Source organism: Kwoniella botswanensis, chromosome 1 (assembly GCF_036426115.1).
Source record: "Kwoniella botswanensis chromosome 1, complete sequence".
Lineage (NCBI taxonomy): Eukaryota > Fungi > Basidiomycota > Tremellomycetes > Tremellales > Cryptococcaceae > Kwoniella > Kwoniella botswanensis.
This window is the reverse complement of record NC_088599.1, coordinates 7,363,082-7,377,191: the sequence shown is the minus strand read 5'-3', so window position 1 is coordinate 7,377,191 and position 14,110 is coordinate 7,363,082. Positions and strand designations below refer to the sequence as shown.

The following is a 14,110-nucleotide window of genomic DNA, read 5'->3' as shown; positions in this document are numbered from 1 at the left end:
CGTCTCCATCACATTCCTTTCGATCCTCACCTCACTATCTCAAGATCGAACCACCTATAAATCAGATGGACCCATCACTCGCTCTACCGCCCAAATTGGTCGGTATCATCTCACCATCCACATCCCACGCTCTGTCCTTCCTATTCACATCCTCATACGTCGGATCCCTATACATCTCACAAAAGCTCATCCCTACCTACTATACACCGAGATCATCTTGCCCCACTACGCCCAAAGAGGACGATGGTAACTCACCTGCTATACCACCCATATCATCCGATATCGATGAGCTGCGATTCAAACATGATACTGGACCGAAACCAGGATCGAGGGATCATCCTGAAACAATCAAAAAGCGCATGATAGCCGTTACCATATCCACTGCTCTATCACTATCGGGTGTTTATTTCACAATAAAGAATCTCTCTACTTCCAATAACACAGCAGGTCTGGGTCAGAGTCTTACCTTGTTAGGATTGAGATTACCAACTTTAAAAGTCGGATTGATAGGCAATATATTACCTTGGACATTGGCTCCGATACTTATGACTGGACCTCTAGTCTCACTCCACCTTGATGGCGATTTACCTGCAGTAGGTGGAAGACATTATGGAGAGGGACTGTTGCAGAGGCTGAAAAGGGGTTGGAAGGAATTTGGATTGATCGAACTGAGGAATTATGGAGTGGTGAGCTGAATGCTCGTTCCATGAAACATGACGTTGGATGAGCTCAACAGACTGACTCCTCATTTGGATTTTGACAGGCTCCAATAACAGAAGAATTGGTATTTCGATCTACCATCCTCTCTGTCTCGATATTAGGTGGATTATCATTCAAGTCTTTGGTATTCGGTACACCATTATGGTTCGGAATAGGTCAGTACTGAGGAAGACATGGCTTTTCAACTTACATTATAACCGTAATTATAAGATCAAAGCTGAACTTATCCCTTCTCTTGTGTTAGCTCATGCACATCATGCTCTTGAGACATATCGGAAAAACGGTTCTACCAGAGATGCAGCCATTCATGCTGTTCTGAGTTGCTGTGAGCTGTCACGACACGACCGATAAAATGAAAGCTGACTCTTGAGTGTAGTATTCCAATTGGGTTATACAACATTATTTGGATGGTTTGCTTCGTACCTCTTCCTCAGGACTGGTGAGTCACCGACCGTGAAACCCCTCAAAGCGCATCAGCTCTAACAAGGTATGGCTATACAGGCTCAGTGATCCCACCATTGGTCTCACATATATTCTGTAACAGTGTTGGTATTTATCTCCCTTCAACAGCGATTGCAAGACACCCCAAGAAGAGATCCAGTGAGTCCGCTTTGAAATTCTTCCAACTCTGAGTCCCTTTTGGGTTTATCACGGTAGATAGGACGACGACTGATATTGGACCTTGCGCAGTGATTTGGACTAGTTATCTAGCTGGTATCGCTGGGTTCGTATGGGGTTTGAGAAGATTATGAAGGGTATATATGCAGATATCAGGTTGTCGGTGAGGGAAGCAAGTACGTAAGTACTGATTTTAGCTGAATTACTCTCATCATCGATTACTGAGAAAGACAGCTGATCAAGATTGGAATTCGTTGTTTACAGTGTGCTTGTTTGTATAGATAGTACCTTGGAAAATCTTGTTCCCGCCAAATATCAGTAGATTGGAGAGTGAGAGTGATTAGAGTGGCATGAAGCAGGATAGGAATAAAATGAAACCAGTATATTGAATAAATGATTATACCAGATATTGTATATACCGTGATTTTACGTTTATACCAGACATGTCAATGTGTATATCCATGTGAGGAAAGATCACTCGTAATCTAGTGTCAGTCAAACACCAACAGTGCAAGTCTACTTGAGACCACAAGAGCGTGACAGACTCTTGATCTAGCCATTTGGTATTCTGCAATATGGTACTGCTTCGTTTGTATCGTTTCTCAGACCTGCGAGAACGAATCTGTACCTTCTTTGCAGTGCAGGTTGTATGATCCATGCTCAATCATGTCATCGTACAAAAAGTGAAGTAACCCCCTAAGAAAACCTCCAACCTATAATCCACCGATCCACTCTTCTAACGTCAAGCTTATACGACGGTACCGGCGTTAGAGGCGATACGGGGCCACAAGTCGGCCTATACAATTTGAAAATATAACACGATCAGTAAAAGATCGATCAAGCAAGATAGTCGCAAGTGGTTCAAGGCTAGGCAGCAAAGACACTCACACATTCCTTGGCTACAGGACCGTTGATGGCACTTCCCTTCATTTCACCTTTAGCGTTAACGATGACACCGGCGTTATCCTCGAAGTAAAGGAAGATACCATCCCTTCTTCTCCATGGTTTTCGTTGTCGGCAGATAACGGCGGGCATGACTGTAATGGGTGTATAACAATAGTCAATCAGCTTCCCAGTTCAAGCAAGCTTATCCGTCATTCAAAGATTGGAGGATCCCACTGACCCTTCTTTCTGAGTTCAGGCTTTCCCTTCTTAACTGAAGCCATAACCATATCACCAGCAGCGGCAGCAGGAAGTCTGTTAAGTCTGGCACCGAAACCGACAACTGAGATAACGTAGAGGTCTATTCCACGGAGAAGAAACGTATATCAGCACAACACCTCTTTTTGACTTTCATTTATGAGTTTTGGTAAGACATATACGATCGACTCACTCTTGGCACCTGAGTTATCAGCACAGTTCATAACGGCTCCGACAGGAAGACCGAGAGACATTCTGAATTTTGTACCGGCAGCGGCGGCTATAAGGGATAACAACGTTAAATATCAGTCTTCTCTTCTGGGAAAGCAGAACATGTTTCTCTGAGACCTGAGATGATCCAGATGGGACATGACAGCATAGGACGATATGGTATATGGTATAATGGTCTAACAATCTAATCCGTTTCGATCATCTTGTTGGACGTGTGTCGAACTATGTTGATATGTTGAGATATCTCCATTTCCCTTCTTCTCATCTTCGTGAACACTCAATTAACGATACTGTCTCCCTTCTCATCCTATCTCACCCTCTTCTTCTCACGATGATCCATCCGTATTGCCTTGTCGATGTTGATCATGTCGAATCGTCGCTCATTAAACTTGACTATTGACCATTGACCATTGACCGTTGACTTTAATTCTAATCCACCGATATACCAATATACCATATCGTCCTTGATCCTTTCCTTCCCATCCTAGAACCCAGTCGGAACAAGCTACTCACATTTGGCGGACATCTTGACTTGTCTTTTATGATTTGAAGGATGAAGAAGGGTAGAAACTGTACTTGATGATGATAATTAAAGGTTTTTCGACAGCAACGAGCAGCAAGCAAGCAAGCAACAACCACATGACAGTAAGAATTGGAGATTTTTGGTGAGAGACTGAAAACGGAGTTTCGCGGGATTTGGGATATGGGAGATACCTCGGATATCAGTGGCATAGACACCCTTGTATCCTTGACATAAAGGGATGGCATGAATAAGGGGAACAAGGTGCTCTCAACCTGTAATACGTAATATACGCGTCAATGGGTTCTGCGGATGAGTCAATGTTGAGACTGGGATCAAGGCGTGAAAGACCTCGCGATCGAGAGAGAGTTGGGAAAAAAAAGGATGAAAGATGAAAGAATGATATCAGCTTGATATTCATTTGATCAACATATTCAACAGCGTTACCTACCATAACTATCATACAGGAGTACAGATAGTCACTTACCAACTCGATTCTTGCTTGCTCACATTACTATATATCATATACATATCACATATCACATATGCCACCTACAACTTCAGTCTCATCAGCCTCTTCCGAAAATATACCCTCACTGTCTCATACCGCCACCACATCCGTCACCAACTCCATGCCTGTATCACCTCGGACTGCCTCACCGGCCTTAACGGACCAAGTGAAGATTGTCAATGGGGATGGAGACGCGAAGCCCGAAGTGGACGGAGACCAGATAAATGCGGAAGAGCTCGTTCAGGAGATCCAGGAGGAGGGTGAAAGTGATCCTCAGGTGAGTTGAAAGGATGTTCCGTTTTACGATTCTGTCAACAATATCTATCTATATCCTTTGTCGATCTCTTAGAGAAGACGGAGGATGCGGAGACTTCTTTACCTAGGTCAGGAGTAGCTTTGTGTACACAACCATATTTACACGCAGTTGTGTAAGGATGTATGATCCGGGTCTCTGTTTGTTTGGTTCGGATGGTCGAAAATGGAAATCATCATGTACTTCGTATCTCGTCAGCTAAAGTCTAGAAGCTGACCATATATATATACCTTCCTTTGTGTTTCTCTCCTTTACATTCTTTGTTCTTCACGACTTTCAATCCATGTACTTGCGTATATGTTCCCACCTGTCAACTATTCGCGAACTCTCACTCAATCGACACGATTCACAACTATATAACAATTACGGAAACCTACAATGTACCCTTCACCACCTGACTCCAATACGAACCTACCCTCAATCGATGTCAAACCTCACGATGAACGGTATCAGGCGGCGGCTCGAGCGGCAAGATTATCCTTCTTGTTGGACAAATCCACTATTTACGCCAAGATCATAGGTGAACGTATGGAGCGTCAGCAGATCGAGAAGAAGAAGGCTGAGCAGAGAGCTGAAGTGAGGAAAGCGAACAAGGAGAAGAAGGCTGATGAACCTCAGACTGCTGGGAGGGGTGGTATGAGAGAGAAGAAACCCAAAGTGGAAGAGGCAGAGCAGCAACAGGAGAAAGAAGCTGCTGGTAACAAACGAAAGAGGAGGAGCGAAGGTGGACGTGGCGAGAAGAGAGTTAAGGTAGAAGAAGAAGAAGAAGAGGACAATAAAAAGGTGAGCTGTTCGGTTCTAGAATTCGATTATCGTCAGCTCACAGTCATTCCAATCAGGAGGTGAAGGTTGAAGAAGAAACACCTATAAAGGAGGAACAGCTCAACGGGACTGCTACGAATGGCGAACCCGATGCCGATGCAGCTGAAGATGATGGTGTGCAGTACTCCTTTAAACAACCAGAGCTCGTCACCGGTGCCAAACTTCGTGATTATCAACTAGCAGGAGTACAGTGGATGATCTCGCTGTATGAGAATGGATTGAATGGTATCTTAGCTGATGAGATGGGACTTGGTAAAGTAAATTAGCTGCAGTCGGAATTGTCGTCCAGTTTGTAGCTGACACATTATTGCATTCTTCACAGACCTTACAAACCATCTCATTCTTGGCTCATTTACGATCAAAGGGTACATGGGGTCCTTTCCTCATCGTGTGTCCCTTGTCGGTATTGAACAATTGGTGTTCCGAGTTCGAGAAATTCACTCCATCCGTACCCGTAAGCTTTCATACGATTGATACTGTGGACAAGAACAATCAAGCTTACAATATTTGCCCCTTTCTAGGTACTCATGTATCACGGTACGCCTGAATACCGAGCTGAACTTCGAAAAACCCGTCTACAACCTCCATCAGCAGCTGGAGTGGGAGGACTGAAATCAGGTAAACGGGGACGAAAGTCTACTGGATCAGCTCTCAAACCAGGTCAGAATGATACTTCTTCTTTCCCCATCGTCATCACCACTTTCGAAATCTGCATGAGAGATAAGCAGTTCCTCAGTGGCCTTCTGTGGAAGTTCATCGTGGTAGATGAAGGACATAGATTGAAGAATCTGGACTGCAAGTGAGTCAGCTTTACTTAACTGAACTCGAAGACCTGCAGTATAGCTGATGGTCATTAAGGCTCATCCGGGAGTTGAAATCGTATACCAGTGCTAACAGGATGATCCTGACCGGTACACCTCTACATGTAAGTCAACAACAGTAAACGATATCTGTACAAAGCTGATTAATCTTCTGTCGTACAGAACAATCTTGCCGAACTATGGTCTCTGCTCAACTTTATCCTACCTGATATCTTCGACGATCTAGACTCTTTCCAGCAGTGGTTCAACTTTGATGAGATGAACAATGGGTCCACCACCGAAGGCTTGCTCAACAAATCATCAGTCGTTGCATCTCTGCATGCTATACTCAAACCATTCTTACTTCGTCGATTGAAGGTGGATGTCGAGAAGGAACTACCGCCCAAGAAGGAATACCTACTTTACGCGCCCTTGACTCAACAACAAAAAGACATATACCAAGCAATCGCTTCCGGATCCATCAGGCAATTCTTAATCGATAAGAAGTCAGGTGGTAATGATGAAGAAAATGCTGAAGTGGAAGAACAACCTCAACCTGAAGCGGAAGCAATATCAGAGGCGTCCAACGGTCGAGCATCGCGAAAAAAGGAAAGAGTCAATTATAAGATCGAAGAGAATGACTCGAAGTTCATCAGAGATCTGGAGAACGGTGTGAAGGTGGATGAGCCTAGTGGAGTGAAGGAGAAGTCTGCGGCTGAGATAGGCAGAGATTGGGCCCTTCAGCAAGCTAGTGAGTAGTCTCTTCCACCAACGGCTCTGGTAGCCTTTGAGTTGAGTGAGATCAACTGGTCGTGGATAGCTAATACCATTCGTGTGTTGCAGAGAAAAGTGTCAATAATATGCGTCTGCAGAATCTTGTAATGCAACTAAGGAAGATATCATCACACCCTTTCCTGTTCGATTGGCCCATTGATTCCAAGACCAATGAATACGTCGTAGACCAAGAACTCGTGAACGCTTCCGGTAAAATGTTGCTATTGAACCGATTACTTGGCGAGTTGTTTGCAAGAGGACATAAAGTACTGTTGTTTTCCCAGTTTACGACTATGCTGGATGTTATCGTAAGTCAGCTGAAGGACTATGCACAAGGGCAGTAGCTGAAATTTTTTCCCATTTACAGGAAGACTGGGCGACTTTACATAAAGGATACAAGGTTTGTCGAATCGATGGGTCCACTTCACAAGAATCCAGGCGAGAACAGATGCATGATTTCAATAATGGTGGAGATGGACCCGATGCTTGCAAGCTGTTCTTACTTTCGACTAGAGCAGGTGGATTAGGTGTCAATTTGGTTGCGGCCGATACTGTAATTTTCTTCGACAATGATTGGAGTGAGTCAGCTGCGTGTGTTATGTCCTCCCAAATCGAGAGCTGATATCCTGTTTCAGATCCGCAGATGGATTTACAAGCCCAAGATCGGGCACACCGAATTGGTCAGACTCGACCTGTCCTGATCTTCCGTTTAGTCTCGGCCCATACTATCGAGACTAAAATTCTCGCCAAAGCTGGATCCAAGCGAAAGTTGGAAGCTTTAGTCATCTCACAAGGTAAATTCGGTAGAGTCGTTGATGAGAATGGGCGAGTGCTGTTGGGTAAGAAGTCTAAGGTGGAAAGTACAGCGGAGATGGCAAAAGCTCTTTTAGAGCTGGATGGTGAGGAGATCGACGTAGTGAGCAAAGATGATAAGATCATCAGGTGAACTTCCATGAACTCATGCAGCTCAGAATGTGGTTAGCTAACGGCAACTTAAAAATGGTATAGCGATGCCGATTTAGATATCTTACTTGATCGATCGCCTGCTGCCTTTGCGAGACAGAAAGGATGGTCAGCTGGCTTGGGTAAAAGTGGAGCTGATAGGAAAGCTCAAATTCAAAAAGGTGAAAGAACAGCGTTCGAAGTATTCGAAGCTGCCAAGGACGATGCCGGGGGTTTGGATACGATGTTTGGTGGTGATGGTGAAGTCGAGGGACAGTAGTATGCGGGCGTATGCTAAAGCTTAGAATACAATTAGAGTAAAGATGCGTGGTAGATTACTATTTTGCTCTCCCGTTAATCATTGTAAATCAAATAATACACTATACACTCAGTCCGTTGTATCTGTATTCATGAATTTAATGCGATCCATCGCGGATTGAAGCGAGGTTCGATGAGCCATGCTGAGAATAATTCAGTCACAGTCATCTTTATTCCACCAGCATCTATGGGCGAATTCAATTTGAATGACGATCCGGGTCATCAATATACATAGACAAGTGAAATAGAAATTTTGATTATTTCCCCCTCCATGCCTTTACGATTCGAGCAAAATATAAACCGTGGAAGTTTTCACATTCCATCCGACCTCTACCGAATAGCGCAGCACGTACACTGAGAAAATCGACTAGAGGGCAATAGCCATACCCGCGGCGATACTGATGAGAGCGACGAAGCCTCCTACGAAAGAAGTGACGGGCCCAGCACCTGAGTTGGGGGAAGTGGCGGAAGCAGCAGCAGAGGCGGCAGCACTGGTAGCTGAGGCGGCGACTGAAGCGGCGGAGGCACCGGCAGAAGAGGCAGCGCCAGCAGCGGAAGTAGCGGCAGAAGTAGCGGCGGCGGCCTAATTCCAGTACGGTCCATCATCATCAGTATATAGATCCATACATGATTGTCGTAATGAAGGAGAGATAGGTTGACTCACGCTGGTAGCGGCAGCTGAAGCACCACTTGCAACGATAGTAATTCCAGAAGCGGCAGAGGTGAAACTTGCACCTGCTCGAGTTGTAGGTCCAGTAGCGGATGAGTCACCGCCTGCAGCAGTGGGCGAGCTAGATCCAGAGAGGGCTCTGCGATAATACAATCCAAGTCAGTGTTTGTTCCCATTATGGTTTTTGTATGTTTGGTTGGTTGACTTACTGAAGACCACCAGTAACGGATGAACCAGTTTGTGAACAACCTGATTTGATTTGATCTACAGCAGATTGCAATTGAGTCCATTCGGATTGCGTGACACCCTCGGTATTATCGAGAGTACATTGGAAACAACCGACGAAATCGTTGAAAGTGCTTTGTTGGCATACGCTGAGACAGGTGTTCAAGTCATTGTTGAGACATGCGTTGTAAATTTGTAAGGCACTGTCACATGAACATTGGGATGGGAAGGCATTCTCGAGTTGTCGAGTTGGGAAGAGTCTCATGTGCTCTGGGCTGATTGCGGCTACGAAGAATGCAGTACAACTCATGGTAAGCTATACGATTCAGATAGACGAAAGGCTGTATGAAGGTGGGAGGGGAACGGTCCGGCCGAAGCCGAAACCATAAACCATAAACAAAAAAACCGAAAAGGTGCGGCTCGTGCAGAGAAATGAAAGGAGGGGATGGGATATAATGCCAAGCCACGAACACACCACAATCAAATACGTTTATGGAGCATGCAAAAATAAGATAGAAGATGTACATACCAGCTGAGAGAGCGCCGAGGATGGGTACGAGAGCGATGAGTCCGAACATTCTGGTTGATAGTGGTTTTGACTAAGTGGTGGAAGTGGGATTATACGCAGTCACGAGTATTGTTCAAATGAGGAATGTGAAGGTGGTACAGCAGTGAAGAAGTAGATGGTCAGCATTTCACCTCATTTTCATTGTGACTGAGCGAGGGGTACGAGTACAGTACTCGAATGTACAAGGCTTGTTCCTTCTCCACTATCTCAACTCATCTCAGGGGGCTTGCTGCGTAGATAAAAAGTATGACTCACCGATAAGAAATATGCTTATGCTACGCAGCAAGTGAATTAATTGATTATGAGATAAAAATGGAATAGAAGGGTAATAAATCATTAGACATACATCTCGGACTGATATATATACTGCACAGTCGAAGTTGAGGTGTATCCATCTGAGCGGACCGAGCTAGAATCGAACACAACACAACCAATCAATCAATCAGTTCCTTCTTTCACGCTTAGGCCCTTTCAACGGGGAAAAGAGTAAAGTGCAACGTTTGATAATCGAGGGAAGGTATCATACCTGAATATCTGGTTTGAGGGTTGTTTCTTTACGTGATCGGAGTATGAGATTATGAGGTACACAGTAGCTTGACGGGGTACGGAGTTATTTACTCTGAAAATATACCAAACAGCCTTCCATGTCACCTCGGTGTTGGAAGTCACGGGTTCCTCCACTAAATGATTGATTCGGACTAGACAAACGTTTTTTCACTGTCTTTGATCTTAATTGCCATGAAGGCGATGCTCGGCAAGTCACAATCAAAGTGGATAGGGGTCGGAGGGATGATTCAAGTGGCTTTCCAATCAAGTAACACACGGGTAACCCTGAGTTCGCTGTGGTAGTAGGGGAAGAAGCTCGGACCTATATGAAGATGCAGTATCCGTTGGGGGTGTCAAAGTAGTACGGCACGGCATCCCCCTTGTCTTCTGACTCTGACGCAAGCAAGCAAAAACAAAAGCATTTTCTTGGCATACCTTGCAGTAATTACAGTAACTACTTTGAGTTTAGATCAGGTACGAGATTTAAAGATGATAAGAGGTCAATTTCAATTTTTTTTAACCGATTTTTATCGTAATGGATGATATCCGGAGAAAACGCAAAAATGCATTCATACTGCTTCCTCATTCCTTACAGAACATAGTAGATATATCGGCCGGCTAAGCAACAGCGATATATCTGTCACAAGCAGTCTGGGATCGGTATGACTCGACACTCAGCATTCAGCTGCCCGCTTCATCCGGTATCGCCCAGGCAAATCACCGTCAGTCAATCTAAATACCGGTTCTGGAGGTTCTATTATCTCGTGTATCGCTTCTTCAGGTGATGATGATGTGAAGGTGGTTGTATCGACGGTATGTCTCCACATATCGAGTATAGCAGTACTTGCTGGATCCCTTGGTCCATAAAAAGCTTTGGTGTGATCGTCGTTGGAACTATCTTCTTCATCGCTCGATACCTCCACGTCTGACAACCCATCGTCATCTTCATACTAGCCAGTGGTAGACCCATGAGACTGAAGACCTGTTTGAGGGATACTATCAAGCCATCGATTTGGTCCTTTAGGGATATCAATAGGATCCAGAACAGTTTCCCAGTCCCCTATCATCGGAGACTGGTTAAAGGTGATTCGAAAGTTTACATCTTTACCTGTTCGATCCCTGTACTTCTGGAGTATTGGCTCCACTTGATCAGAAAAGGTAGTTGAAATTTCATCTTGTACGGATGGCAATATTGAGACCGGACCAGATTGGTCAGTATGAATGTTATCAGTATTGGAAGTGAGTCGCGCACAGCCGGGAGATCTTAGCCAATCTACTACTTTAGCATCAGAGGCACAACTGAGATCGCTGATTGCCGAGTAAGCTTCCCCTGTGTATCCGCTAGGAGGTGGGTCGAGCGTGTGGTCGTGATCGAATATATAGCTTGGAGGTCGGGAAAGAGCACGGAAGTTAAGCGAGAGAGTGAGACAGGATGGAGGAATGGTAGATCGGGTAGAGATAGTATTCATATTTGAGCTCATTGTACGCTCATAATGTCAAGCTGCAAGCGCTCATATATGATCAAATCCACGCTTAGGCGAGTCGTTCTTGCTGGTGTACAATATGACATGGATCTTCTCGAACTCCTTTCCAGTTGTATATGAAAGGATCTTCCAGTGCCAAACTCCCTTACGTTGTCATGACATATTTTGTGGAGACAATATACATAACATTATCATGCTCTGGTCCAGTCTCTACCATCATCCCCGTACAGATAATCATGAGGTTTCGTACACTCCTTATTCGGATCTGATACACCTCCTTTCAGAGACTGCAGCCATGCAGGAATACCATCCCCGTACTTGAATGGTATATCTGTATGATGTTCGAAGGTGAACTTGCACCCCATCCCACCCGATACTTCCGGAATGCAACTCTGCAACTTTGGAATCACTTGTTCTGCAATTCGACCTTGAGCGGCCAAAGTCCTTCCCATATTATCTGTGATAACCACCGTCCACCATTCGGTAAGCTCTGTATTCGTCCATGCCCCTCGATCATTCAATGGATCTTGAGTCTGTTCACTTTCATACCATCCTGTGAAGATCTCATTCACCGTTTTCTGCACAGCTGGAAGATACTTATTGATAGTATCGTACTCTTCTTGCGAGCTTGCATTCCTCGTCAACCCCAGTAAAGGATTGATCTTCATCGGTAACGTAGAGAAGGAGTTTCGAGGATCAATATCGAAATTGACCTCGAACTTGATATCGGAAGAAGATTGATTTTTTGTGGATGTCGCCATGGCGAGTTTCGGGAGATTTTTGTTGGGAGCTTTCTCAAAAGAGTTATTCAAGGAGTGTACACAAAGAGTACGGTGCTGAAGAACTATGTCATCATGTGCACCTCACCTTGATGTATTCAGATATAACCACCGTACTCCTCTGCGGGACTTGAACTAGCTGGACCAGGATACTCAAAGGATCACCGAACGAATGACCGCCGATCAGTGGTGGGTTCACTAACTCGACTCAGTCCCACAGTATGAGGGGTAGTCTCCTTTGACCTCCCTTGTCTACCTTGGTCCACACGCAAGTGTATCTATGGGTGTCATGGGCTGCGTCGGATGGGGACGCTTTGGGCAGAGCACAAAGGAGAGTAACGTAGTGGACCAGTACGGTGGAGGCATATGCCTATAGGATTCCTTCCACGTCATCAGTTATATATTCACCCGCAGCTAGATTTCATGAAAATACGAGTAAACTTAATTGTCCAAAGGTTGAAAAGACAGCAACGACGGCTGAAAGAATACCATCTGTAGCAATATTCATTCATCGGTCATCGCAGCAGAGCTCGCTGGCCGAGGTCAACCCATCAAGGATGTCCATTCTCTCACTCTTGCTACGCATCATCTCTTACCCGTTATTCATCCTGCTTCATCTCTCATTCATCGTCTCTTCCATTCTACTGCGGACATACGAAACCTTCACCTCTCAGTCCACCTCTTCGGACCAAATACCAACTGAAGGACAAGGAACACCACCGAAACATCTAGCTTTGATCCTTGTCCCTTCAAAGACGCATCGGCAAGATGAGAAATCAGCTTTGGTGAAGAGTATATTGAGAGGTATAGAAAGGTCAGGTGAATGGGGGGTTGAGGAATTATCAATTTGGGATGGACACGGTGAGTAATATTTCACCGATTCATGTCAGTTGGAAGGGGAACAAGGAGCAGTGAGCTGATTCTATCTGAATTATTGAATGTATAGGCTTGATACAATCTGTTTTACCGAATCTAATGAAAACCTTGTCCTTAAATATCACTCAACATAATCATAACAAGCTACCACCTTCACCACCTTCTACGCCGCCCAATGAACCTACTCAGGATATGACATCTGATGAATATGAAGAGGAGATGCCGGTATCACCTTCACCTCAGCGGAAACAGGGTAAGAGTCTGGTGAGAGAGACCAGAGCGGGTTTGGTGTCGGTGCCAGGGTTGGGTGATGAAGTGAGGAGTGTAACGATCTATCCAGGTATGTAACATTGTACGGACGGTTGATCAACCTCATTATCTTCACATTGTCCGAAAAAATGACCATCAGCTGATCGATTCCAACCATTCATTGTAGGTCCCTCATCGAATAGAAGTCTTAAAATCCATTTCTTACCTCCTTCAGCCTCTGACGAGGTGATAATTAATCTTACGAAACGATATGTGGAGAGGAAAAAGGATGTTTCGGAAATAACAGTTAGGAATGTAGATAGGGATATCAAGGGTGAGTCTCTCTGAGTCACCCTAAACTACATATACGAAGGGATCTTTCATTCATGCTGATTTACACATATATGCACGTGGTATAGAACAACTTCATTTCACCTCTGGCCCGGATCTACTCTTAATCCATCATCTCTCACCTCCCTCTATATGGAAATCATACTTACCTAGAAGTCCACCTGAACTGTGGGGTTACCCGTTCTGGTCATTAAGAATAACAGAGATATAGTAAGTTCATCTTCTATGTAATTTTTTTTTCCGCCGTTGGTCGAGTCTATACTGATATCTTTTGTAATCGAACTAGTCAATATCCCTCTCCTCTTCCGTTACTACATCACCTCAACCCCCTCATCCTCTCATTCCGCTCATCATCACTTCCCTTCCTACGTAAATTAGGTTACTCAATTGCTTTGCCTGTGAATATAAATTCGGATGGATATGGGATATTGCATAGGGAAGAATGGAATGGGGCGATGGAGGCATGGTCAAAGGTTGAACAGAGATTAGGTAAATAATTCGTTCATTCTCATATCGAGATAGGGATAGCTAGAACAAGGGAGGATCGGTCGGATCATTCATTGTGTATCAGGTTTTTCTATGTATGCATCTTACATTTCATATAAACTACATTCTTCTTGTTCCATCTACATGGCGTACCAGCTCATCTCAAC

General features: G+C 44.6%; 7 protein-coding genes across 7 annotated transcripts; 4 read left to right on the top strand and 3 right to left on the bottom strand.

The window, feature by feature from the left end:
* Positions 1-65: 65 nt before the first annotated feature.
* L199_002791 (uncharacterized protein) lies at positions 66-1,472 on the top strand (the record flags this gene model as incomplete). Its single annotated transcript, XM_064888530.1, has 6 exons — positions 66-686; positions 764-875; positions 965-1,045; positions 1,097-1,159; positions 1,222-1,320; positions 1,411-1,472. 6 exons carry the CDS (start codon positions 66-68, stop codon positions 1,470-1,472), a joined length of 1,038 nt encoding a protein of 345 aa, XP_064744602.1.
* A 614-nt stretch (positions 1,473-2,086) lies between these two features.
* On the bottom strand, positions 2,087-2,732 carry L199_002790 (60S ribosomal protein L23; the record flags this gene model as incomplete). The annotated part of the gene is made up of 4 exons (XM_064888529.1): positions 2,087-2,134; positions 2,227-2,375; positions 2,462-2,581; positions 2,672-2,732. The coding sequence occupies 4 exons, from the start codon at positions 2,730-2,732 to the stop codon at positions 2,087-2,089; spliced, it is 378 nt and encodes a 125-aa protein (XP_064744601.1).
* A 1,042-nt stretch (positions 2,733-3,774) lies between these two features.
* L199_002789 (uncharacterized protein) lies at positions 3,775-4,134 on the top strand (the record flags this gene model as incomplete). The annotated part of the gene is made up of 2 exons (XM_064888528.1): positions 3,775-4,017; positions 4,090-4,134. 2 exons carry the CDS (start codon positions 3,775-3,777, stop codon positions 4,132-4,134), a joined length of 288 nt encoding a protein of 95 aa, XP_064744600.1.
* Positions 4,135-4,431: 297 nt separating this feature from the next.
* On the top strand, positions 4,432-7,671 carry L199_002788 (uncharacterized protein; the record flags this gene model as incomplete). The annotated part of the gene is made up of 10 exons (XM_064888527.1): positions 4,432-4,836; positions 4,893-5,132; positions 5,198-5,329; positions 5,397-5,674; positions 5,734-5,800; positions 5,859-6,426; positions 6,519-6,757; positions 6,817-7,027; positions 7,085-7,391; positions 7,458-7,671. 10 exons carry the CDS (start codon positions 4,432-4,434, stop codon positions 7,669-7,671), a joined length of 2,661 nt encoding a protein of 886 aa, XP_064744599.1.
* Positions 7,672-8,076: 405 nt separating this feature from the next.
* L199_002787 (uncharacterized protein) lies at positions 8,077-9,182 on the bottom strand (the record flags this gene model as incomplete). Its single annotated transcript, XM_064888526.1, has 4 exons — positions 8,077-8,292; positions 8,374-8,518; positions 8,589-8,889; positions 9,134-9,182. The coding sequence occupies 4 exons, from the start codon at positions 9,180-9,182 to the stop codon at positions 8,077-8,079; spliced, it is 711 nt and encodes a 236-aa protein (XP_064744598.1).
* Positions 9,183-11,393: 2,211 nt separating this feature from the next.
* L199_002786 (uncharacterized protein) lies at positions 11,394-11,963 on the bottom strand (the record flags this gene model as incomplete). Its single annotated transcript, XM_064888525.1, has 1 exon — positions 11,394-11,963. The coding sequence occupies one exon, from the start codon at positions 11,961-11,963 to the stop codon at positions 11,394-11,396; it is 570 nt and encodes a 189-aa protein (XP_064744597.1).
* A 575-nt stretch (positions 11,964-12,538) lies between these two features.
* L199_002785 (uncharacterized protein) lies at positions 12,539-13,954 on the top strand (the record flags this gene model as incomplete). Its single annotated transcript, XM_064888524.1, has 5 exons — positions 12,539-12,842; positions 12,928-13,197; positions 13,294-13,440; positions 13,526-13,667; positions 13,744-13,954. The coding sequence occupies 5 exons, from the start codon at positions 12,539-12,541 to the stop codon at positions 13,952-13,954; spliced, it is 1,074 nt and encodes a 357-aa protein (XP_064744596.1).
* Positions 13,955-14,110: the final 156 nt, after the last annotated feature.